Source organism: Lytechinus pictus, chromosome 3 (genome assembly GCF_037042905.1).
Source record: "Lytechinus pictus isolate F3 Inbred chromosome 3, Lp3.0, whole genome shotgun sequence".
Taxonomy (NCBI): Eukaryota; Metazoa; Echinodermata; class Echinoidea; order Temnopleuroida; family Toxopneustidae; genus Lytechinus; species Lytechinus pictus.
Window position 1 is genome coordinate 14,112,442 of NC_087247.1, and position 27,990 is coordinate 14,140,431.

At 35.5% G+C, this 27,990-nt stretch overlaps 1 protein-coding gene across 1 annotated transcript; it reads right to left on the reverse strand.

Annotated features, from left to right (window-relative positions):
* On the reverse strand, positions 1–27,969 carry LOC129257777 (dipeptidyl peptidase 9-like). Its single transcript, XM_054896175.2, has 18 exons — positions 27,533–27,969; positions 24,235–24,501; positions 23,116–23,384; positions 21,884–22,052; positions 20,788–21,030; positions 20,107–20,168; positions 19,501–19,604; positions 18,076–18,244; positions 17,407–17,539; positions 15,595–15,736; positions 11,445–11,529; positions 10,065–10,200; positions 9,125–9,273; positions 8,447–8,593; positions 7,858–8,010; positions 6,754–6,896; positions 5,196–5,307; positions 1–4,196 (listed from the first exon to the last, which is right to left on the reverse strand). The coding sequence occupies exons 2-18, from the start codon at positions 24,464–24,466 to the stop codon at positions 4,104–4,106; spliced, it is 2,541 nt and encodes an 846-aa protein (XP_054752150.2). The 5' UTR covers positions 24,467–24,501; positions 27,533–27,969; the 3' UTR covers positions 1–4,103.
* Between the last annotated feature and the right edge of the window lie 21 nt (positions 27,970–27,990).

Below are 27,990 nucleotides of genomic sequence, written 5' to 3' on the forward strand. Positions count from 1 at the left end.
TTCACATTTCTTTGTACATGTGTGTGCATGTTTACAATGTACATGAGTACACATATACATGCAAATAAAACATGATTATTATCATTTATTAATCAAATACATTGATACCACTTCAAATGAAAGATGGTGAAGTGAATCATTTATTCTACCCGGTAATCATTGCAATGTATCACTGAAGTTTCTGACTGAATTTATCACTGAAAATACATTAAACTGACAGAAATATCATATGAAAATAAAATCAATGGCTTATCATTTTAGAAACAGTAGGAAATATTGTTCAATGATGTGCTTTACCAGGAATTATAACCAAAAATGAACTATAAACATATTATAATCTAAAAGTCTATTTTTTTATCTAGTAAACACATTTATGATTATTATCTGCATTTCATGACTTATCTGATAAACACAAAGTGATAAAGTGTGATTAATATGAATAGGCTTCATAGAATTAGGTATATAGTTTTTTTTTTCTTAAAAATATAAATCCAAATCTTTGCATTGAAGTAAAAAGTTTTTTAAACATATTTCTTAGGAGTTTACACTTCAGTACATCTCGGTCACTTGTATGAAATGTTCTTGAATCTTTTTTATATTTATAACTGATTAATAGTAGATCCGCAAATTTACTTTTGATAAAAATAGTAATCATTCGTAAAAGAGGCAAATCTGAAACTTTTCTTAAAATATCTAATTTTGAGAAGTAATCCTGTAGCTCTTGCCAACTTTAAAACGAAACCTGAGTTCACTAATCATATCTGATTCTGATAGATCGATATCTCAAAAAGAATGAATGGATGTTTAAAATAAACAAGCAAAAATATTGAAACATTGCAAAGTACTACTAAGACAATATTACCAATAAAATAGTGTCTATGCATGTAAATGGGAAAATGATAACATAATACATGCACAAACTTTTTATTTATTTATATTTTTTTTATTAAAAAAAGATATGTGAATTGCATTTTTGGGCAAGAACTTGTGACTGTATGCCTTTATTATTCTGCATCTGTTAAACCATGTAATGTAAATAAAAGTTTTGCATCTGAACGCTGAGAGATATTTATGAGGTATTCGGCTGGGTATGATCTCAAGTTTTGACCCTGTTCTCATCTACTTTCTTTAAACGTTTCCCTTAAACCAGTTTAGGAAACCAGTTTAGAAAATATTTTTTCATCACCATCTCCTGAACTGGTTTCCAGAACCGCTTTCCGTAAAGTGGTCTTGTTGCTATGGGAACGTGCGGCCACTTGTTTTGCACGAAATTTAAAACCCAGCGCAAGCATTCTACTTACAGTAACATACCCAACATGCGAATGGTCATGTCCTCACATATGCTTAAAGGGGCAAAACGGTCTTGAAAACCATATTACTATGTGGTTTTCAAAACCAGTTTTGAAGACCATTTACGATCGCTTCCAAAGACCGCTTTGAGTGTTCCCATTACACATTAAGCTGGTTCCCACTATAAACCGGTTTTCACTAAACTGATTTAAGAAACCAGATGAAAATGGGGCCTTAGAAGATCAAGAGAGGATGGGAAGCAATTGCATGAATTGAGTGTAATTGAAGTATTGTTATAGAAAGCAAGCTAAAAAATAATCATCTCCACTTTGGCACAAGTTTATATCACATTTTTTTGCAAACAATGTCTCATGCTCATCTCAGAGATGGATAGACACAAAAATGATTAATCATGTAGGATAAGATACCTTTTAAAAAGACTTAATGAGTTTCATAATAAAAAAATTAAAAAAAACCCCTCTAAATCACCATTAAAAAGTGTGTAAAAACATTTATTTTGTGTGTTCAGGTAATAATTTGAAGAAAAGAGTTTTCATAGAAATTACACACTGTACAATAAAAAAAAAAAGAGTCTGAAATTTTGAGCTTTTTCAAAAGATGTATACCAGTAATTATTGAAGAAATGACGCGGTGTGGGTGTTTTAATAACAGTCAAAATAAAAAATCAGCCATTAAAAAAGTTTTTTTTTAATCCAATATCAATATCAATATCAATATCTGTTTCAATAAGTGTAAATGTAATAATTGTGAAAATTATTCCTAGTACAATACAATAAAAGGAACTGTTGCATTACTATATATTCCTACACTAACATATTTACCTCACTATGGTACAAATAAATGTATACTTTGAAAATACCTATTTCAATGTCAGTCTATCAGGTTACTGACTACTAAACATTCTAGTTTGAATGTAAGTTACATGATTCAAATATATGTTAATAACATTTGCAAACATAGACTCTCTACAGACTACATGTAAGTGTTCAACTGTTACAATACACATACAAATACTTTAGTGGACATTATTAGAATTGAGTTCATTTCAAACATGTAATTAAATGAAGAAAAAAAACCCCACCTTTTTCCATGGAAATATATGTGGAATAAAGACACACTTGATTCTACATTAATAGCATCTAATATTTCATTGTTATATTGGCCTGTATTTCAAATTATGGTTTTTCTGTGCTTTAAATCTGTGGTCAACGAAGGGGTAGCAATATATAGCACAAATCTGTGATAGCAAATATCAGAACATCTGGTGTTCAGCGTATCTAACACTATCTAAAGACGATAACCACAATAATTTTCTTTATTAAATGAATCATTACAAAAGAGCTCAGTAAATTAACTTTGTCTGCGGTCTAAATGTTCAAACTTTATTTTTCATGATTCAAATAGACTTTAACCCATGGGTAAAATAAAGCAGAGTTCAGAAAACGGTCCAAAGGAAGAATTTTCCTCATACCACATTGCAAACTGCTCTGCATTTGTTCATATGGCTGCCAGGCAAAATGTTTGTGTTTCTTGCTACATAAATTGTCTTTTTGTGTGAGGTAGTTTTTTTTTCTTCACATGACTGTACCCAACTTTGTTCAAATATTTCCTCAATTACCAAAACTGGTGATAAAATATGAGAAATTACATTATTCCACGGGGTCTACATATATCTGAACGGAAGTTTTAGTCTACAGATTTATTCACAATAATCTTGATCATCTTGTTATAAAATAATGTCACAATAGTTTATAGACAATATGTCGTCTATAAAGAACAAAAGTGATAGTGTCAGATGTCTTTTTTTCTTACAACCTCTAGATGGTTCCAAACAAAAAAATCCTTGCACAAGGCATTAATCGGTGGGTGAGCGTCAGGCTTTCATTGAAAGTAATAATTGGCATCGCAGCCATTTGGACTACAAAAATGTTACAAACAAGTTTCGATGGGAATGAGTTGCAGTAGCATCATATGACCATGGCATACAGTGTATAACATCAACGCTTGTTCAGTGTGATTAAACATTCACAAGTTCATGAATAAAATGAATAAACTGCAACTTCCCTATACAGACAAAATACATAGTACATACATTCAAGTGCTAATTGTTTATATATGCACAATAAACATAAAAGGGCAATTCCAAAAGGTCATCAACCTTTTGGTATGATTGACCCCCATTTATAATAACATTATATTATAAATGCAGGGCCCGCTGATAGAGCAGTTTTATAACTGAAGTGGCTACCCTGGGTAAATAAAGTTTTATTATGATTATTATAATTTTTACTTTTATTTCCATTTTTACTTCACTTCATAAGTTGCTCGAGCCATAATAATTTGATTGCATTTAGACCTATATTAGAACTACAAAACCGGGACAAATTGTATCAGGAAGGCTCCATGAATTGGGTGTCGGGCATACATAATTTACGGAGCTGCTTACTGTCGAACTGTGCCATACATGATCTTACGCATTAGACTTCATTTAGAAATGTGGTTTTTAACGATCGGCATCGTTGTCATCACTGTCTATTGCCATCGTCATGACAACTAAATGCGCCTGGCCACGTTCGTGAAACGGTCCATAGCTTCACTTCATATAAAAAGTGCATCACAAACATAGAATCCATCAATGCAGGTGTTTATTAGAAAAGCAAGTTGGAGATACTGTCTATTAGCACTGGCCACACTAGCAGCATTGAGTTGAACCAAATTCTACATAATAGTCACTTATCATCAGTACTAAAGCTGCAAAGACAAAATTGAAAATGAAATTTGTCTTACGATGTTCATACATGTTGTTGTAGCCAGCTGAGTATGTTTGTCTCGTAGTGTTCACTTGTCTCCAGACGTCTGATCCCGTGTCTCTCTTGAGGGTAGATCTATGGAGAGACATTAACAGGAATATTGAGAGCTAACGAATCAAGGCACAGGTAGTAGGTCTGATATAAGGAATGAAACCTTCTCTCTTGTTTCCTGTAATTCTGTATCAAGCTTGGAGGAGTGGAGGTTGGAGGGATTTCTCATTGCTCATAAAAGCTGTTTCCAAAAGGAATATTGTGCGAGCAGATGCTGCTTTTGGTGAAATCTCTTCTTTTTTTTTTTTTACCTGTATATTACTGTTTGACATAATAAAAAAATCCACCCACATGGAACAAGTTTCATTTATTATGCTAATTTATTCATGAAATCTTACTTTTTTCGCTAAATCACTAAATACCACTTCTAAAATGCCAATTTTCGGTGTAAATATTCCTTATAGCATTCATAACAATTTTTTGTAAATGGAAGAAAAAAAATCCAGTACCATAATTGATTTCGTATGTATTTTACTGTTCTTTTAAATTCCTAGTGTATTATGGGGTGTTTTTTCTGTCTTTTTTTAAACAAAATTAATTGGCCAGGTACTATCTAATTTTTCTGTGAGTAGTGTATAAACCAATATTAATTTTACTTTCTTAAGATAGCACACTCTTTAAATCATCACTGTATTTTGACAAATAAAAGCTATCAAGACTTTATTAAAATATGAATGTGGAGTACAAAAGGCAAGAGACAGTGCAATACATTTAAAAGGAATATTCTCCCTGCCATGACAGTTAACTGCACTTCAGTTGCCAGCTTCAAGGCTGAGGTGCAGAAAATCCAATTGCGATAAGACTGCGGTGATTCCTTTTAACCTCACGTAGAATAGATCTTCCACAGCAATGTACATACTCCTGCACAATTCTAAGTACGATGATACACCAACCTGGTGGACTGTACTTTAACGGATGATGATGATGAAAAGGCCAAAATATATTACTAGAGTGTACTCTTGAGGCAACACATGAAGAAATATTTGATTAGGTTGTCGTGTCAAAGAAAGAATATTTTCTTACCTGTAAGTGATAGGGTTTACAATGTTTGACAAGTTCATCAATGAGGAGACTGGTGTGGTGGAAATGTACATTCTCATCTATCAATCCATGGACAATGAGAAGACGATTCTCACTGGAAAAAAAAGGAGAAGAACAAGACTGGTAAGAGAAGCTTAAAGTTATACCATGTATCTTGTGAGATAACACAAGATTGCAATCAGTGTTTCTTGTATAAACAAGTGGAATGCCTCTGGCGGTCTCACCTGCATCACGCGATTCAACATAGCAGCAGTGCTGACTTTAAAAACTACTATAAAATAATTATTCTCACAAAACACCATTCATATAATGATACAATACTACGTTCATTGATATTTGACCTTGATCATGTGACCTAAAACTTGCCAGTGATACTTGATTACCCCTATATCCACATTTTATACACTATATCTATAAACTTTGAAAGTTATGACAGCAATCTAATAATTACCTCTAAAATGGCCAAAGTTCAATGACCTTAAATGACCTTTGACTTTGGTCATGTGACCTGAAACTCCACATGAGATGTTCAGTGATATTTGATGACTCTCATGTCCAAGTTTTATGAACTAGACCAAAATACTTACAGAGTTATGATGGTAATTCAACAAATACCCCCAACATGGCCAAAGTCCATTGACCTTTGACCTTGTTCATGTGACCTGAAACTCACACAAGATGTTCAGTGATACTTGGTTACTCTTATGTCCACGTTTTATGAACTAGACCAATACACTTACACAGATATGATGGTAATTCAACAAATACCCCTAACATGGCCAAACTTCATAGACCTTAAATGACCTTTGACCTTGGTCATGTGACCTGAAACTCGGACGGGATGTTAAAAGATACTTGATTACTCTTATGTCCAAGTTTCATGAATCAGATCCATAAACTTTCAAAGTTATGATGGTAATTCAACAGATACCCCCCATTATGGCCAAAGTTCATTGACCTTTGATGTTGGTCATGTGACCTGAAATTCACACAGGATGTTCAGTGATACTTGATTACTATTATGTCCAAGTTTCATGAATCAGATCCATAAACTTTCAAAGTTATGATGGTAATTCAGCAGATACCCCCAATTTGGCCAAAGTTCATTGACCCTAAATGACCTTTGACCTAGGTCATGTGACCTGAAACTAAGTCAGGATTTTCAGTAATACTTGATTAACCTTATGGCCAAGTTTCATGAACTAGGTCCATATAACTTTCTAAGTTATGCTGTCATTTCAAAAACTTAACCTTCGGTTAAGATTTGGTGTTGACGCCGTCGCCGCCGCTGTCGGAAAAGCGGCGCCTATAGTCTCACTCTGCTTCACAGGTGAGACAAAAAACGAAATCAACAGTACAAATTGATTGTATTAAAACACATCTATATCAGAACTTATCAAAATAAGACAAAAAAACTGCCATTTATGTTATTTCAAAGTAAATACAAATAGAATTCGGACACCCATCTTCAAAAGAAAACATTGATACACAAATGAATGAATGAATGAATAAACAGTAAGGAAAGTTTCCTGTAACTTACTCATTAGGAAAGTTCTTAGCTAAGTTGAGTACTGAGCTCTGGACGTATCCAGTAGGATTGTTGCTTGGCGTGTCCAGGTAACGTTCAGTGTAACCTGTGTCATACACTGTCCAACATGTGACGGGGGCTCCGGCAATGGCCACCTAACAATGAGAGTTCAGTTAAAAATAATCAGAGGAGGAGATGTACAGATAACCTTCGGTGTAACCTGTACCATATAATGTCTAGCATGTGACGGGGGCTCGGGTAGTGGCCACCTAACGATGAGAGTTCAGTTTAAATTCATTAGACAAGAATATACACAGGGAAAGCTCAGTGTAGCTTGTACCATATATTGTTAATGTGTCAGAGCCTCCAGCAATGACCACCTAACAATGAATGTTCATAAAAAACAAAATGATTAGAGAAGGATATTATACAGATATTGCCTACCTAGAGTTTGAATATAACATTTCCTCTCCCCGACGGAGTTATAGTTTTCCCAAGGGATTATATTTTGCCCTAAGCGCGCAGCGCTGAGGGAAAATATACTCCCGAAGGAAAAATATAGCTTCGGAGGGGAGTTGAAATGTTATTTATTAAAAGATAGACCAGGCAATATCTGTTATATTATATAGTCTATGTGGATTCGCCATCAGAGATTGCATCATCTGGCTCTCTGATTAAACCAGAATTCTTGCTGCAGCTCTGATCCATCTACGTCATAATAATTTTTTTGTTGAAAATACATCAAGCGCTTTCTTTATGCAATCAACGCCTCAACACCAGCGTGTACATCAATAAACTACCTGATTACGTGACTTGTAAGCAACGAGTGACGTCACCTTAGTGAATATAACGCAGCAATTGACAATACAACACAGTTATATTCACTGAGGTGACGTCAAAACCTAGAATATAACAAATGCGATCCTCACAGCTATGGTCACGTGATGGCGTATTAACCTATCACTTATTCGAATTTACATAACATATGTAATATATACAGATAAACTTCAGTGTAACCTGTACCATATATTGTTCAACATATGACATGTTAACTTCTATTTACTACTTCATATAAAAAGCAAAAGAAAAAAATGGAAAGATAGTTATAGTTTCTACCTTGTATACATCTGGTTTCTTTGCAAGCCCCATGAGCGATAAGTATCCCCCATAGGACCAACCGTGGATTGCTATTCTATTGAGATCAATGCATTCTGATTTTGCAGCAATCCAACGTAGTCCCTCCACCTGGTCGTCTAGCTCAACATGACCCTGTAAACACCAAACAAAATTGTTTATCATGAATAAATAATCTTACATATGTATGCTAAAATCAATTTAAGATCAAGCAAACAAAATTAATTTTCATTTTAGTTCAATTCAGTTCATTTATTCAACATCCTTTGAAGTTTACAATCTCATGCACAAGGATGAAACGATACAACCAGCTCCCTCAAAAAAAAAATATAGGAACTTAATTAATAATATAAACTATAAAGAAAATAGTAGAAATGGATAAGAAATGAAAAGAAAATGTAGCAAATGTAGGGCGTAAGAAAGGCCATTAGCCGGTCAAAGCCGACTCCCTTTATAACTACATAATTTTAAATAATGAACACGAGTGGGCCAAGAACACTGCCCTGTGAGACTCCAAAGGACAGGCTTCATTTTTTAAAAGATCTATGAAGATGGTTATTTGTCTACTCACAAGTCTGTTTCTAAGAACACCTTCGAATCTGAGTCCTCTCTTACAAGACCCTCGTCCATCAACGATCACCACCGCATAGCCCAGTGATGCTAGAGTGTAGAGGCGTAGGAAACGAACCCCTTTGAAGGAATTTGACACCAACTGGACCTACAAGAAATCAATTATAGAGACGTGTCGTTCATATTCACTTGGTCTAAAGGCAGTTGGTCTACTTCCACATGGACTAAACCCACTTGGTCTACAATCAATGAGGTCTATTTGCTGTTTGGTCCACTACACTAGGTCAAATTCTCATTAAGTATAATGGCCAAACCCGGATGGTCTAACCTCCACTTTATCTCCTCAATATTGTGCACTTTGTCACATAACAATTTGGTTCATAAACAGTTTCCTTAATAACATAGATTTAAAAGAAGTTAGACCAAGAATAAAGTAGACTAACTGGGTATAGCCTTGCATCATTATAATCATTGTGTGATGGCTGTTGCCAGTGACCATATTCAGGTCATCCAAGTGAATGAAATGGACAATGATCATTCAACGTACATGTATGTAACTATAATCCACATGACTGTCCACTCATAATAAGGCCTACTAACAAAGATAATCATCATTGTTAAAGAGATTGATACAATCTTAAAGTAAAATGATTGATGTGAAGAGGCTGTTTTTCCTTACCTGAGGACCACCATAGACAAACTGCACTGTTGGGTATTGCTTGCCTGGTTCTATGTTATGAGGCTTGAACAGAAGACCGTACATATCATCCCCAGTGGAGGAGTTCTTGTAGGTGAACAGTTCCGGAGGCACGAATGGGAATGGCATAGCTACAGGATGAGTTGAGAGAGACTCACTATCATAATGTGCCTTTTTATGGTTAAACCATTGTTTTTGTATGTTACAATGACCAGGACATTAATAGTATATCACAGATATAGCCTTGAATGATACCCCCACTTTCTTTCTATGACTAAAGGGTCATTCTGAAAAAAGAAAGTTCAGAATCAATTGTCTCAATCAACTTTTTGCCTGAAGGTCCTTTACCCATGCACATTCTCTGTGGCATTTTATTGGGACAATAAAACGTATAGAACAGCTTCGCACATTGAATCTACTTTGTGGCCAGCAATGCTTAGATTAAAATACACAAACTAGTCTGTTGAGATCCAGGACATTCAACATCCATAGCACAAGAATTTGTAATCTGCTTTGGTATTTGGACTGGGGAGTCGCTGGTCATGAGCGTAGGTATAGTGCAGTATAGTACAACTTGTCTATTCATGTAGTTGACTTGATGGAATTGGAGGTTATGACTGGGTGAGAACTGGGATAATTGAAATGTGATTTGCATGAAATTGACAATTTTGTTTCAAATATGCTTAATTGCTAGAATCTAGAACAGGAATCCATTTGATGATTGATTGATTAATCAGTTTTAGTTCTCATGGCAAAACCCAAACGGCATAAAATAAAGACATTAAAACATTGAAATTAAAAAGCAATTGAAGTAATGGCACAATTTGTTTAACATGAGTAAATAAATGTGACATTAAGTTAGCAAGATAAATATGGGAAAACCCAGAGGTTGAAGAAAGTTCATCATATGATTTCTACTTACTATGTGGCAGCATAAGTTTGAAGAGTTCTTTCATTGAGACCCCCAGGGAACCAGTGGTCGACCATTCTAGTCTATTGACGGTGGTGAAGGGGGGCGTGGTCAGGTTGCTCACTGTACACACACAATACTGGAAATCCTGTATCATAAATAAAGTAACATTTTCAGATCATGTACAATCAAACCTACAAACTCAAATAGCAAACAGCAATTTCCTACATTTTTTTTTAAAGAGGAAGGCATCTAGGCCTGACTATTTATTCTTATACTGACCTGGATGAAGGTAAAGGGGGTGGGAAGGAAGACCTGTGGGTCATGGTAATTTAGTTAACATTTTCCTAACCCAGGCAGCCCCTTCATCTCTATTCCAGGTCCTTTGTATTGTGTCACGTATATCCCATTGTTTATGTAATTTGTATTGCACAATTCATGTATTTTGAAATGCTGAATACATAATAATAATAATTTTAAAATCAATAGGCTATTGCTACATGTATGTAGCCCATCTATTTTCATCTTTCTTATCACAAGAATAATTACACAGGATAGGAAACCAAACTATTTATAAAAAATCAGACTATGCATTCTTAAAGGACAAGTATTTGATGGTAAGACAATGTCAGGGTGACATCATTTTAATATGAGTATTCATTTTATCCTATTCTCCCCCTCCCCCAATTTCCCACTAAAAATCATAGAGAGACAAGCAAATGGATCTTGAAGAGCAGGTGGTCTTTATGGGCAGGTTGAATTGGGAATATGATTCAAGGGAAACAAAATTTGTTGGGTGGTATTAATTAAACCTAGGTTTAATCCTAGTCTAAACTCAAATTTTAAATTTAATTTCTATGGAATGCTGGGCTTCATAATACTTCTTCCATATTAGTGGCAATTATAATGTTCAAATCAATGAAATAAAATTAATTATATTATTGCATTTTCCTATTCTTCCTATTTCAGGACTCAATTAATTTTTAAACAAATGTTTGCATCAGGATAAGAATAATTTGTTTAATGTTGACAACTGGCACTCCAAAAATTATGTGTTCTAAGTAAACCCAGGTTTGACTAGACCATGGTTATCAGAAAACCACTCATGGTCTCTATACACAGGAGGTCCTTCTATATAGGTGATTGCTGAAACAGATACGACTGCAGTTTAAAAATAGTACTCTGAAAGTCTCTTACTATATAAAATATCTACAGAATATATGTTTGAAAGTAAAAATGAGAGCTATTAAAAAAGATAATTGTCACTCTGCAATAACTTCAATTTTTTGTAATAGCTATTGTTAGATTTTTAAAAATAAGATTTTGTTACTATAAAATGATTTAAATATTTAAGTTATAATTCAAACAATAATAAGTAAATGTGATTCTTACTGGGCTGATCATGGCACTTTGTACACTGTATCCTAGCTGCGTAATTCTGATTGGTGGATGATGATCGGCATACGATACTACATATCTGTGAATAAAGAGATGATATAATCATTACTTAAAAGGTTTCAGTTTCAGTTTCAGTTTCAGTTTAGTTTATTTCATTTCCATTTTCTGATAATAAACATAACAAACATATATATACATATGTATAAATGTACAAAACAAAATAAGTGTTATAAGTATACTTCAATAATCAATTAACAAATTCGTAGGAAATAGATGAAATGTATACGATTTTTGTTCAAGATACATTTTGATGATTAGACAAATTATAGATTACAGTTAGCATGTGAAAATGAAAATGAGGGACTTATTAAAAAGCGAAGCTTGTAATTGTAAGCCCCTTAGGATAAATTTGTAGTAATCTTAATCGTATGTAATTAAAAGTAAAGTAAGACAATCTAGACCATATATGAAGAACGGCAAAATAGGTTTGAATAACAAGGAAAGAAAGGGGGGGGGGCAGTAACTACATAGGTTAGAGGGATAAGGGAATATTAAATAACTGGGGAAAAAAAAAAAAAAAAAAAAAAAAAACGATTATGTGCCCAGCAGAAAAGGAAAGGGGAGGAGAAAGAGAAATAGGGTCGAGAGGCAAGTATCGTGGAAAAGATAAAGCAGTTCATGTGTTTCATACATTGTACTCATTAAGGAATGAGAGTTTTAGGTGTTTTTTGAAGGTGTTTATATTTCTATATTGTTTAAGGCTTTGGTGAATACCATTCCAGTATTTGGGACCTGTATAAATGATGTTTTTTTTTGTGCGAGTGTGGTTCTAGTCAGAGGGGGGTGATATTGGTGTTGTATAGCTTGTCTTGTGGGGTATGTATGGATGTCAGTGTTTTTGGTAAAGAGTGAAGTAATTGCGGTGGGTAATTCGTTTTTTGATAGCTGGAACATAAAAGTTCCAAGGTTCAGGAGATAGAGATCGTGGATTTTTAGTATTTTTTTTTTTTTAAATAACGGGCTTGTATGAGCACGGTAATGGGCATTTTCAATTATTCTAACAATTCGTTTTTGAAGCAAAAATATTCTATTAGTTTGTGTTATTTGTGAATTACCCCAGGATAAAATTCCGTAGTTTAGATAAGGGAGGATGAGGGTTGAGTAGAGGGTCAAAAGTATTTTGTGAGGTAAAAATGTTTTAAGTTTGTTGATGACACCTATGTTTCTTGCGATCACTCTACAAAGAATATCAATGTGTGTTTTCCATGATAATTTATTGTCGATGAATATGCCAAGAAATTTTGTTGATTGGGTAGAGTCAATATTAATGCCATTAATGTTAATGTTACCATGGAGCGTTTGTATTGTGTTACTAAATAATATGTAATTTGTCTTTTTTATGTTTAATGATAGTTTGTTCGCCCGTATCCAAGCATGGACCGATTTCAATTCGGTATTCATAACATTAATCAAAGTTGTTGGGTCACGATGGGAGAAAAATATGTTGGAGTCGTCAGCGAACAGAATGAAAGATAATAGTTTAGAAGATTTATGGAAGTCGTTTATAAATAATATAAATAATAGGGGGCCGAGGAGTGATCCTTGTGGTACACCACAATTTATGTTTTCCAGGTGTGATTCGCACCCATTAACAAAAACGTATTGAGTTCTGTTAGTTAAGTAATTCCTGTACCACTCCAAGGCCTTTCCTCTAATACCGTAATAAGCGAGTGTATATAAAAGAATATCATGATCTATAGTGTCAAAGGCCTTGGAGAAGTCCAGGAATATTCCAACAGTGTGAAGGGATTTATCAATAGCTTTGATGACTTTATCGACGAGTGTAATCATAGCGTGAGTTGTTGCGTGTTTTTCACAGAAGCCATATTGGACTTCGTTGAGAATATTGCATTCGTGAATGAATTTAATCGTTCGAGTATATACAGTTCTTTCTAATATTTTTGAAAATGAGGTCAATAATGATATGGGTCTATAGTTGCCCATATCTCGGGTGTCTCCTTTTTTAAATATAGGTATGACCTTGGATTTTTTCATTTGTGAGGGGACGATACCACATGTTATTGATAGATTGAATATGTGTGTTATTGGTGTCACAATTTCTGAGATGACGTGTTTTAGAATTTTATTCGTGATTCCATCAAAACCTGGGCTTTTTTGAGAGTTTAAGTTATTTAAAATGTCTATGATCTCGAATTCTAGTATTGGGGCAAAAAATATTGTTTTGGGGTTGGGATCTTCCAGAAAACTGGAAAATACTTTTCCTGAGGGTTCGATATCTTTGGCAAGATTGGGACCAATATTTACAAAGTAATCATTCAAGCTTTGAGCAATCTCATTTACGTCTGTTATAATAGTGTCATGTGTATTGATTTTATGAATGTGTGTTTTATCAGTGTTTTTGTTGAGCACACGATTGATTATTTTCCATGTACTTTTGATATCAAATTTATTTTTTTCAAATTGGTTAGAGAAATATGTTTTCTTAGCATGTCATAGAGTACATGTAAGACTGTTTTTATACCGTTTGTATTTGTGTTCATTGTGTATAGATGGATTTGCTTTGTATTTATAAAAAAGTATGTTTTTCTTGTTAATACAGCGTAATAGAGATTTAGTTATCCAAGGCTGACGAGGTGCCTTTTTATATTGTTTAGTGTGAGTAGTGCGTGTGATAGGTATATCTCTGTTATACAAGGCCATAAAAGAATCCATGAACAACTCAAAAGCTTCTTGAGGATCTAGACATTCCAAGACATTAGACCAGTCCAAAAGTTGTAAGCTATTTTTTAATTTATTCATATTTTCTTGGGTTACTTTGCAAGATCCTGCTGTGTATTGTGAGGTACCATTTTTGTGAAAAGAGATATGTGAGAAAACCGGGAAGTGATCGCTTATGTCTGACAATAATATTCCTGACGTACATTGTCCATCTAGATTACTGAAAATATTATCTATGAGTGTTGCAGATGTGTTGGTTATTCTGGTTGGTTTATTGATTAGTGGGATGTAGGAGTGTGAGTACATGCAGTCTAAAAAATCCTGGCAGAGCGAGCTTTCTTCTTCATTGAGCAAGTTTATGTTAAAATCCCCCATAATAAGACAGTGTTTATTTCTTAGAATGTTAGAGGACAATATGGTTTGTAAAGATGTAATAAAGTCAAAATGAGGACATCCCGGAGGGCGATAAACAGTACCGATAATAATATTTTTATTTTCAGATGTGGTTATTTCTACAAAAAGACTTTCAAATGATGGATGCATTATATTCAGGTCATATAATATCGTGGCATTTAAGTTTCTTTTAATATACATAGCTACGCCTCCACCAGTTTTATCTTTTCTATTGTTAACTCGAGTACCATAGTTACAGCAATGAATAATTCATTTATATCAAGAGAAAGTATTTGAATTGAAGATTAATTGTTACCACATCACTGTGGATCTAGATAGAGTTAGTTTCTGCGAAAATAAACTTAGTGAAATAATGAAAGCACACTGAAGAGATGAGCACAGGTAGGAATGTGCTTGGAAAAAGGCATGATACAACCTGAGGCCTGTTTCATAAAGGACTTGCAACTGTTGTAACTTTGCCATAATGGCAACTACCATGGTAACAGGGCTCAGCAGCCAATCAGAATCAAGGATTCCATGGGAGTTGCCATAATGGCAGAGTTACAACAGTTGCAAGTCCTTTATGAAACGGGCCCCAGAATCAAGTAGCATAAAACATAAACAAACACTTTGGAGGTAGTTTCATTATTGTAAATCATTCTGAGTGCATTACAATTCACAATCCATAGATGCATTTAAGAATTGGATAAGGACTGGATAATACTTCTAGTGTTTTTCTCAGGCTAAAACTGTATACGTGATTACCAAAGTGATTCAAATAAATTTCATTTACGTCCTTGAATAAGACAGTTCCATCTCTCTTAGCTTAAGATCACAATGATAAACAAACCGATACGATAAACATGTAAAAGGTGTAATATTCATGAACTAAAGTTACTTTCTAGTAGAACTGCATTATAAGTAGTGGACAATCACATAAAAAATGACCCTCCACATACTATGCTAAAACTAATTTTGTTTGTCTATACATCCATCTTTGTTGAATACTTACAAGTGTTCTTCTATGGGGCTATCATGTAGAGCTGTATAGCATACTAATGACCTGTCTTCATCTACCCATATATTATGTGCAGAGACCTCACCATGACCCGATGTCAACATCTCAAACTTAAGAATGGCTGGCTTAAGACTACCTGTGAAGGAAATAAACATACAAGAAAATTAGTTTTGAATGTATTCATTATTTTAAAACATTTTCTTTGTCCCAAAAATTATCTGAAGCAATAAAATGCATTCTCAAATACACAGAAAGAGTGAAGACTTTTCCTAATGACTTATAACATTTACTCTGCAATAATCACATTATTTACTTCATAGAACACATTTTCTTCAATAGGCCTTTTACAGGAATGTAAATCACTTTGAGAATGTTTTCTCTTCGACCACAACTGCTGGCAGACGAAGCAAAATATTCCACTGAGATGGATGATACAAAACTTGATATCACAGTCAGCACTGTACATAATGTGATATTGTACTGTTTGTCCACAAAATAAGTTGCTGGTATAATAATAATTACAATAAACATGAATTTATATAGCGCAGCTTTAATATGGATATATTCAGATGCAGTTGATCAGAGCTCTTTTTACTTCATTTAATTCTATGTGTACACAGCAATTTTCTTAATCAAAGAGATATGTTTTCAATTTTGATTTGAACACAGTAAGTGATGGAGAACTTCTTATGTCAACTGGCAGACTTTTCCATAGTTTGGGGGCAGCAAGTGACAATGCGCGATCTCCGAGTGTGATTTTCGTTTTGTGAAAGGGGATCTGGAACAATAATCTATCTGTGGAACTTCTCAGGCTTCGACTAGGTAATTGTGTATTGTGCACATCAACAGAATGCGAGTTTTCTTACTTGAATATTACTGTACGACATTTTGTCTGAGGTTCTATCCTTAAAATAGCCACAAAATAAATGCCAAAAAGAAGAAAGCAAAATATAAGTAAATTAATGGATCCTCATTCAGATACATAATAATTTTAATTATTATCAACAATAACAATAATTATTATTTTATCATTATTATAATAATTGTAAGGATTATATCCTTAAAAAGCTGCAACATTAGTGACTTTGTGTTGCGAACGACTGATGTATATGAAAGGGGTAAAAGTTTGATCACTAAATTCGTCTCATCAGCATACCCGCTAACCCTGAAATGCAAGAAAGTGGGACGCATGGGAAGACAGGGGGTAAAGATAGCCCATTGTTATTTCCTATCAATAAGCACAGACATATTTTCATAAAAACAATACAGACGCAAAAATTTGAAGTGGCTCTTTCTTTTACACAAATCCAGGGTCCATTTCATAAAAGTTGTTATAATAACGAATTCGCAATTAACACTTGAAATCTAATGAAATCGTCGAATCTGATTGACTGATAATAATTTTGTTATAGAAATTGTTCACTTAATATTAGAACCAGTCTTTATAAAATGGATCCTTTGACTGACCCTATCTAAAAGTGTATCAATAATATTTAAAAAAAATAATGATAATAATGAATTTTATAAAAATAATAAAATGAATATTTTGATTTATCAGTACAAATTATCAAAGTTAAAATGAGAATCTTTTTCTAATATGGTATGACTTCTGGTGAAAAATCTTACTTTTGTGTGTCTGTTTTGCATGAATTGTTTGCCCTTTTCTATATTCTCATATCATGTATATACCATTATTGTGTTTCATATGTTTGTAATGCTAACGGAAAGCACATTTCTATACCATGAAAAATGATAAATATGAACTCATATGAACATTAATATGATAAAGTGTTAATAATGAAGTACCTGGAATCGCTTCCCTTGGATGCAAGTCTGAGGTGATCTGATAGAGATGCCTGGTTCCTGTTGCTTCACTAGCCCAAATAAAACTCATCTCATTTGGGTTGGTTTGTGGGAAGAAGTGGGTGACGTTGTGAGACTGGACAGAGACAAAAGAAATAAAAAAAATCTCTTCTACAGTCATCAACCTGTATATAAAGATTGCCCAAGGGTGACAAGAAAAGCTGTCCCTACATCAGCTGGTGGTCTTCATAGAGGGGTCCATATAATATATGTTTCAAGGCAATAAAATAAACAGTTCCAAGTTCAAATGAATATGCACCACTGTACTTAGTGTCCTATTTCAACCGAGTGGCCTGAATTTTGAACTCTGGTCTAAAGGTGTGGTCTAACTATGGATAGCCAACCGTTACACAAATCTCTAACTAAAGAGATTCAATTTCTCTGCTCATTTGACACTCAAAACATCCATAAACGTCAGGAATCAATTTTTACAACCATTTCAGCATAAGGAAAGTTCAAAGTAGACAAACCAAACAAATAATGCAAATATACATTCTTGGCTTTCCATAATTTTAGCACAGAGTTAGACCATGGTCTAAGTTAGACCCAGATCTCAAAATAAGGGCCAGTAATCTAAGACAAATCACCAAATCACACTGGGCTGATACTCACATTGATCCAAATATCAGAATGCTCCTCGTAAAGAACACGGACGACCGGTTTGTTGACCTGGCCTTCGGAGGTCATCGGTTTGTCTTGACCGACCGGTACAAAGCTATCCATAGGGATGAGGAGGAGGACTGTACTCTGCTGGTTACGACTCAATAGTTGGGCCCAGACACTGTCGGAGAAAAAATAGTAAATGATATTTATTTCAATACCTTTATCTTTTTTTACATTGTCATCAGTAGAGAATATATTTTATACCTCAGTCACATTTCCCCTAGGGTGAGTCGAAAACAGCCATTTGATTCATTTTCATTCAAACCACCTATTTGCAACTAGTACAAGAAATGTTATAACGGCCGTTTTTGACTCACAGTATGGCCGCCGTAGTGGAAATGTGACTGAGGTATACCAAACAGTTCAATGTTACCATCAAAGCATTGAATATTTCTGTTTTTATTTAGACTTAATTGAATATGCTACAACCGAATACCTATAATTTATTTTCCCCAACACCTGATTTTCTTTTTCCATTTATATCTAATACCAAAATCCCATAATGACAGGTAATTCCAATACCATATATTTATTTTATTCATTCATTAATTATATGGGGTCGTCGTGGTCTAGTGGTTACGGCTCTCGTCTTTCAATCTGAGGGACGTGGGTTCGATTCCCAACCATGGCATGTTTTCCTTCAGCAAGAAATTTATGTGCTGCACTCAACCCGGGTGAGGTGAATGGGTACCGGGTACGAAGAAATTCCTCGAATGCTTGAGCGCCTGTATGGCGGCTCGGCTACAGCCGGGGTAATAATAATTATGATACCAATTGTTAAGCACAGTAGAGTATATTAACATAGTAGCTGCACTATATAAATGGTCCATATCAATATCATTATGTGCTATTCTTTGAACAATTTTTGTGTCATTGTTACCTTGTAAATACATCGCAATTCTGCTTTAGCCGCAATGATGTTTTGATCTTTATTAATAAGGAATTCATCTATCATTTATGTTAAATAACATTAGGGTTCATCTTACTTAAAACTGGTCAATGTTTTAAAGCATGTTATCAATAGAAAATTTAAAAAAAATTGTCACAAATGAGCTCCTGATTGGTGGGATAAGTTGTTATGGATATCATGTTTGACAACAGTGAACCTATTGGCCTTCTTTCTGCTCCATTTACTATTTGTAAAGCTGGGCATCAACCCCCTCCCAACGAATCGGTCAAACATTGCTCGTTCCAGATTCTTAGAGATACATGCAACCCATTGAAAGAAGGAAAAAGGTTGTTTTTGACGCTCAATCACATGTTTTTTTAAAGGGAATGGAAATGATATCTATCAAGTTCATATTGGCTTTGTGTGAATACAGCTTTCTCCAGTGTCTCCCCACCCCCCCCCCCTCCCAGAACAAAATAACTTACTATCTGCCATTTGGTGTCCAGCCTAGTCTGATGATGTATTCCATCCACGGAAACATTGTCTTCAGTGGTTCTCTCAGCTCCTTGTGAATGCAACTTTCTTCAAGCTACAAAATATCAAATCATAACATTCCAGGTTAAATTTCACATAGTTATTCGTTCAATTAGATTTTAAAAAAATCATGAATATGTGGTCTCTTTTAGTATATATGGTGGTAGCAATTAGATTTTAAAACTTCATATCTTACAACATGAAAGATCAGAAAACTAGTTTAATTAGGAAACAATAAATGGAGATATTTCCCATACCTTAAATTGAGATGAAATATTCTTGATGCTGAATTGGCCTCTTTTCTTCTACAACTGAAACCATCCTAGCAAAATGGGGACAGCTGGCTAAGGCTTGAAATCGGAAGTATTTTTTTTTAAATGACCAGGTACCCGGGAAAATTATGAAAATACAAAAATTAAGACATTTAATTTCCTAAATTATCAGAACTTGGTACCTCTGAATGATATTTAACGTTTGATAGCGAATTACATTTGGAATTCATAGTAACAGTATTCCATACACAAGTATGTTTGTAGGAGAAATAGTACACCACACACCTTTCCCTCATCATTTAGGGTGAATTCTACAATCTTCAGCACATTCTTTGCGTTGGTTGTACCTGCAAAAAAAAGGGAAACAGAATCAATTGTGAGCAGGGTCATTTTTAGCAAAAACAAATATGGTCAGGAAAATTCCCAGACAAATAATCTTTTGCCTCTACATTTATAGCCTGATTTCCTTTCTTGTATCATAAAAATTAACTACACAAGCTATAGAGTGCCATTTACTTGTTGAGATGCCGACTTGTAGAAAGTAACATGTCAACCTAGTGAAATAAGTTATTCTGCCAAGTTGCTGAGCCTATCAAAAGTAATATATGTCGTCATGACAAGTTCTGCTATTGTCATCTACTATGTACAGTGGTACTAACAAGTCTGGTTGATCCCAACCAGAAAATGAACATATTTCAAGTGTTCAAGTTCTGCCATGCTTTAAATATTTCATTGTGAAATCAGATGATGAAATATTACATTCAATGAAGTTTGTTTCTACAGGTTCACCGAACATTGTAGTGTTTGTTATCTCCATTCGACACTCAGCATGAAGGAGTGCATTTTCTGGTGGGGTTCACTAACTTATTGGCACCACTGAATATCAAGTTTCTAAATATCTCACATTGATTAAAATCTGGGGGATGCCGTAAAGAGGCCACAAAATAATGAAAGATTAACACTGACCTGCTTTAGGATAGCGATATCTGTCGACACCTCCATCGCCATGGCCCGGTGCTACGATGTTGAGTATCTCTACCTCACTCTCGTCAACTTCCTCATAGAGTATCCTATACACCGTCCTCTCCGTCTTCTGTTCTTCGGGGACATCCGGTTGCCACCAGTAACCGGTGTAGCGATCAAATTCCTCCTGGATGATGTAACTGGTCACTCCTGCACTGCAGGGGTCCTCTGCTATGTTGGGCAAGCCTTCAGGAAATGATGGGATTCAATTATATATACAATATATTCTTTTCAGGAATTCAATAATGAAATAATCTTGACTCTCCATTTTCAAGAACCTGGTAATTTATTTCGACCATTAATGTGGTTGGGGGAGGAGGAAGTTGCTTCCAATAGCAAGGACATACAATTAAATGTGTTTAAACACTGGCAATTGTGTGTCAAGTTTTCACTGATTTAGACCCACAGGTTTAGATGACAAAAACTTTCTGGAAAATAAAAAAAAGTGACATCATGTCAAGAAAGTGAAAATAAATTCTCCAACACTTCATTAAAATACTTCAACAGTCCAGCACGAGTAACGCCAACGTGAAGGTCCAATTTCATTATATTATTATTATAACTTTTTAAACAAACACTGGAATGTATATATATTTTTAATGAAAAGGTATTGTTGGAAGCTAAGCAGGAGTTATTTTATAAGCAGGTTCATCACACTAGGGACCAGGGACTTTTTAGTGGAGGTAGAGAATCGCCCAAAACCTTATTACATTAGTTCATGGGGTTTAAACTAGTTAGCTTTCCTATAGCCTATCATTATCTTTAGCAGTTCAGAAATTGGTGCCAGTCAGGTGGGTGAGATATTGCATTGAATGGTGGACGGATCTGATTGGAGCCGGCCACCATAGTAAACTTACTGTACATTAGCCAGTCAATGCCAAAACCTGATAACAGGAGTATTACAAAATATTGTGAAATAAGTCTTTATAATCTTCCCCGTCTAGTACAATCTTAAAATTATCTGAAATACAGTACATCATCTACCCTATTCTGCTTTGAAACATATTCAATTGACTAAGCCAGAGGAAAATGAGCTTACCTTTATTGGCAAATGTTATTCTCTTCTCGTCTCCCGTGATGGCATTGGATACCCATAGATCATTCTCTGTGATGAATGCTAATAGATTGCTGTTGGTAGGGCATAGCTTAGCATCCAATCTCACTCCTTGACATTGTGTCGGTACTTCACTGGGGTATACTGGGTAGGTCTGAGAGAAAACAATCATACATTACTATTTTTGAAGTTTGGTGTTTATGTTTGTGATTGTAATGGTGTTAGAAGCACAAATCAGATTGCATTCTCTTCCTGTATGAGTTTACAAATATGGCAATGTGTTGTTGCTGCACAAGGGTATACTGGGAAGATCTGAACAAAACAATCATACATTACTATTTTTGAAGTTTGGTGTTTATGTTCAGGACTCAATTGGTGTTAGAAGCACAAATCAGATTGCATTCTCTTCCTGTATGAGTTTACAAATATGGCAATGTGTTGTTGCTGCACAAGGGTATACTGGGAAGATCTGAACAAAACAATCATACATTAGTAGATTTCAAGTTTGGTGTTTATGTTCAGGACTCAATTGGTGTTAGAAGCACAAATCACATTGCATTCCCTTGCTGTATGAGTTTAAAAATATGGCATCGTGTTGTTGCTGCACAAGGGTATACTGGGTAGGTCTAAACAAAACAATTATACATTATTTTAAGTTTGGTGTTTAGGTTTGTGATTGTAAGTGTTAGAAGAACAAATCAGATTGCATTTCCTTGCTGTGTGAGTTTACAAAGATTACATTGTGTTGGTGCTTCCAACTATAATCATTTACCACATAACTTTTATTACTACATACAAACAGTTCGGTATTCATTTGATTGAATCTTGTTTAAACCCTTTTTAAAGGGATATCTGTGTGCCGTTTCATAAAGCTGTTCGTAATTTAAGAGCGACTTTAAGAATGACTGGTGAACCTTTCTTACGCGCTTAACCATTGCCAATGAACATTTTGCTTCATACCATTTTCCACAAGGATCAGCAGTTGTTCTTAAAGCCGCTCTTAACTTACGAACAGCTTTATGAAACACCCACCTGGGGACTGTAACACAGAGATTAGCGATCAATCGCTAAATGAACCGACCAATCAAGATCATTGTTACATAAGCATTTGGCTAAAAATACTGACAAGTAACCAATCAGAAGTGTTCTTCCATATTTGCTATTCATTGCAAAGCTTTGTGTTACGGGGCCCAGGACTGATATCTTTATGTACTCACAATGAGATCGGGATCTACACAAGTAAACAGACTGCCGCTGGCAGGAAAGAGAAATCGTCCACTCTCTACATCACAGTCATAGGTAGTTATGCCAAACGTCCCCATTCGTTTCCTCTCTCTTAGCAGCTGTTCCTCCTTGGAGAAGTTGCCAGTTTGCATGAGGCCTCGGAATGGGATAAGCAAGGGTTTCCAGCGTGAGACCGAATCTCCGCTACCATCATCTTCCTCTGTGGGCATGTCAGCATGGAGTAGCGTGTTTTCTCTATTACCTGTTAAGGTATGAATTTATATAAAACATATCATCAAATCAATATTTGAGCACGCTAAATGTTGTCCTTTTCTTATATTTCATGTTTTAATCATACACATTAAGGAGATATTTTTTAGCATTATATCTGAGTGCAATTAATTGCTAAAATCAATAAATGGAAATCTGATAAAATTCAGTGCACGCTAACGGCCTTTGTGCGGGAAGGCGATGACATGTACCTTCAATGATATCATGACCCTAGCATCTGACATTTTTTCTTTCATCAGAAAGTTTTTTGTTTTTTTAAATCAGTATGCAAACATGTAAGACTGATTAAATTCATTTGTTGATTTCAATTAAGAACAAGTAACAGTAGCAGCATTACAGGTAACCTTGCCTCAGTCAAATCTTGTGGGACTGAATAAATCTCTAAGACAAATATACCTCTTTTAGGTCAAAAAATTTCCCTAAAAGATGTGTATTTGATGTTTTACATATCTAAAATGTCTAAAAAGTTGCTTCAACTTTGGCGAATATTCAAGTAAATGAAAGTTAGCTTAGGCAAGCTTATCTGCAATTAGTAATACATGTACGTGCACAGTAGATGTAGCAATGGAACATATAGAATAACACTATGAGTAGAATTCATGGTAAATTTACTAAATTATTGATTTCCATCATCATAATATTCCCCTGTCCCTCTCTCTTTGTTTATCCTTTTGGGGCATCAATCGTTATTCTGCAAATATGCATGAATGTTTTGTACTACTTTGAATTTTTGTTTCAAACAGAATATTGGTAGATGCCAATGATGTTCAAATAAATTCAACTCAGTTCCATTCATCAAAGCAACAGGGTTCTACATGTACCTGGAGGCACTCCTAAAAAGTACAGCCTTGTCCGTGGTCCATTCTCGGTTTCAACAACCCTGAAAGTAAACTCCAGAGACACCCGGTTGGCCAAGAGCATGTGAATCCGTCTCATAGACTTGACATTGCTGTGCAGTTCTTGCCAAGTTCTTTTCCTGTCCCCTCCTTGCAGTCCTTGGCTGAATGGTGGGTTAGAATCAGGAACTGTTGAAGAAGTCGGCCCCGTCGCCATGGTCTCAGATTTCAAAGATTTCTCTGTATCTGATTCTGATGAAGAGAGATGAAAGAATACATCAAGTTGTGATGAATTTTTTGTAAAAATCTTGTTAAATAAAGGGGCCCCCATGTCTGCGAACATGAAATTGGACTGAGCACTTGTACACACACAAATGACACTCTTACTCAACCAATGTAAGGTTCATATGAGGGATCAGGGAATGTATCTTTTAAAACATGAGGCGCAGATCTACATGTACATGTAGGGGGTGACGGAAGGTACAGGCGCACTCATAACATTTGAAAATCTAATGGTTGACCATGTAAAAAATTGCACACCCCGTAAACTGAGTGAAGAAGACTTCTTTTTTTTGCCTGTCAAATTTCTCAGACAGATTTGCACCAAAGTCCTCCACTGGATCTGCACTTGTTTTATGCTGGGGTGGAAGTAGCCTGGAGGCTTCTGGAGAGTAAAAGTCATTTAATGACATAGGCTTACTCTCCAAGAAGCCTGGGACGGCAACAATGTTGCACCAAAATACTTGTTTTCTTTAAGGTTTTGAGCCCAAACTTATGTAAATGGGCTAAAATATATTATTTAAGCTTTCGGCACTAATTAGACATACCGTATTATGAAATAAAATGTAACACAAATTATAGAAAATATTATATATTAACAGTTAGAGAGGCGTTTACTTACAGTCTGTTGTTATTGTCGCCATCTTGCCGTCTTTGTTTTTGTAGCCAAACATAATAGACGTGTACATGTATTAGAGGGCGACAATATCATGAGCAGTTCTGATTTTAAAAAATACTTGCGTTGATCGATAAATATTACGATGAAATCATTTCATGATATTTATCGACCGATGCAAGTATTATACAATTCATGAGGTTTAAACAAGTTAACGTTAGAGCGCGAGCGCCGAAATTAATCGCAACGCTACGCGTCTGATCTTTGGAAAAAAAGTTCTGCTCTGGTAAGTAAATTCATGTATACCCAGTGGTTGTGTGTCCGGACGGGTTGGGTGTCCGGACACATGACTTTTAGTTTACTCTCAATTTTGAAAAGTTTACAAGCAATGTCTTTAATTCTTTTTAGCACAGAATATAAGAAAATATTATAAAGAACAAATATTTATGGTGAAAAAAAAACTACGGACGCGAGCGTCGCGTAACGTTGGGGAAGTACAATAAGAAACAAGATGGCGGCGTAAACATCGGGCAAGTCTCTTCCGTCTTTTCACAATATTTTTTCATTTTTTTGATGAATTCTTGTTTTAAAAATAACAACGAGAGCGTAGAAAAGTCGGAAATGAAGTTTTATCCCATATACATGATTTAGACTTAGAGCTAACTATTAGATCTTTTAGAAGGAAAGTAGAAATCTCGGGGGTGAAAGTTTCAGGTTTTGGCTTCCTTTGTGTGGGTCTATGAGTCTGACTATAGTATGAGCAGGGAAGTGTTATAGAAGGAAATGAAACTCGAAAAGTAAGATTTTATTGCCCCCTTTAGGCAAATCCGAAGTGAAATTGAGAGGGGACACCCTGCTGATAACTGCTGATAAGTCTCTCACCAGCCCCCAAAATACCCCTGCAGGCCGCAATGATTACGCAACCAAGGCTTACTTTTATCGCTTTCCCTGCCTCGCTCCTAATCTCCGCTCTCCTAGCCAAACGTTTTCGTCTTTTGATCTCACTACCTCGGAGCCGATAACATGACGTCATTTACATGATTTCTCAATAGCTGAGTTCAGAGTGAAAAGTTATATGTACACGTTTTGGCTGTGCACTACTCTGTTGATTGCTGGAGACATGCGTAGTTATCACATTCGCACCCAGTGTAGTCTAACGATTCAGCCGATATCTCATTCATCAAATTCACTTTTCGTAAACCGGAGTAACAAGGTTTGTTATCTATTTGTTTACATTTTTGTATATGATATGATATATAGATTTCATTGTATGACCCGCTAATCTTGGCTATTCTTCTGTTATATGTAAGTGAAGAGGAATAAAATATCTTTATGATGGTAGTTGTCTCATTGGCGTGTTCTCGCGTGCCTAAAAGTTATGGTACTTCAAAGTTGGTTGATTTTCACCGAAATTTCCAGTTTGGCCGTTGATCGACTCGATTCGAGCGCCACACGTGCATGGAAAGCGACTTTCGTGCAGCTGAATAATGGTATAAGATTGCATGGAAATGACCATGATTTATTTATTTCAGTTTATGTTCCATTATTAAATCATTAAATGCTGTGTTTGGTGGGCTTTGGGAAGTTTCATTTTAAGTTCAGTTTCGATGGGAACGATTTTGCGTGCGGCTCAGGCTGCACATCTACCGGGATAGCGTAGGCCCGGAGCGCAGGCTTACGAGGTGTATACAGTCCCCGAAGACGAAGTCTCGTTGCAATGACAATGCAGGAGACTAACTTGTTAAGTTTTAAAGATATTTGAATTCAATTATTTATCTTGAAACCAAGAATTGTGTTTCGAAGAATATCGTCAATGTCACTGTGTTTACAATCGGCGTCCATCTTAGCAGATAAGCGTATCCCATATTGCACTGCGCGAGTCCTGTACTTCCGCACTGTCGCGACCGTGAGCGGACTTTACGACCGACCGCAGGGGATCATTTTACGAGCTTGCCTGATAGAGTGGGATTAAGCCAATTATGGAGAATAACAACGGCTCCGCGCATGCTACAAAGGGAACTTTTCGAGTTTCATTTCCTTCTATAACACTTCCCTGGTATGAGTATGAGATAGAAGGCCTGGCTTCGTATGAGAGTAACCTTACGTTAGTAAACGATTTTTACTCTCTAGAAGCCGCCTGGCTACCCTCAACCACATTAGATTGTTTTATTTGATTTGATTTTTACTCTCCAACTTGCGCTGGCAACATGCACATTCAGTTTCACCCTACACCACGCACCAGCAATTCCTTGCCGGTCCAAGCCAGCGGCCGCGGCAGCGCCAAGTCAGACGATTCGCAACCTACAGCCGCCCGGCTCGTCGTGCGAAAGCGAACAGGTGAAAAATGCGATAGGATTTTTCTTCATTTATTATTTTGATATTTCTTACCTATTATCAATTAGACTATTGTCTGGAAAAATCAAGGAGAGTTTTCTAATCCTCTACATCCATGAACGCAACTGATAGATGAACCATATGTTTCCAAAAAAAGATGAAATAAAGTCTCTCTTCGTCGCTTTCTTATCCCATCCGATCACGGAAAACTACACAATGTAATTATCGTACTACATTAAACAAACAATTGGAGCGGTCACATAGTTTTATATACGGTCATAGATCATTGTTCTTTACGTATGATAGGTACGGCAGTCTTTTTTTTATTATTACGAGTATTCTTCAGGAGATGCAGTGGACATTGGACGGGGCTCAGGGTTTGAAAAGATGAACTAGTTTGGAACTCTTACAAAATCTTTTATGAATGTCAAACTTATAGGCTTACTGGGGAAGTATAAAGACGTGGTAGAGCGCTTCCCATAGCTTGATCTGAACATGTATTGATACGTTGC

What these genes read in the sequence shown, in the direction of transcription:
- LOC129257777 (XM_054896175.2), bottom strand. Translation starts at nt 24,466, where the DNA reads ATGGCGACGGGGCCGACTTCTTCAACAGTTCCTGATTCTAACCCACCA. An exon ending in CCCTAAATGATGAGGGAAAG is followed by an intron (nt 19,605 to 20,106) that starts GTGTGTGGTGTA and finishes GATATTTTGTAG; the next exon opens with CTTGAAGAAAGTTGCATTCA. An exon ending in CAAACTTATGCTGCCACATA is followed by an intron (nt 9,274 to 10,064) that starts GTAAGTAGAAAT and finishes CTCATCCTGTAG; the next exon opens with CTATGCCATTCCCATTCGTG.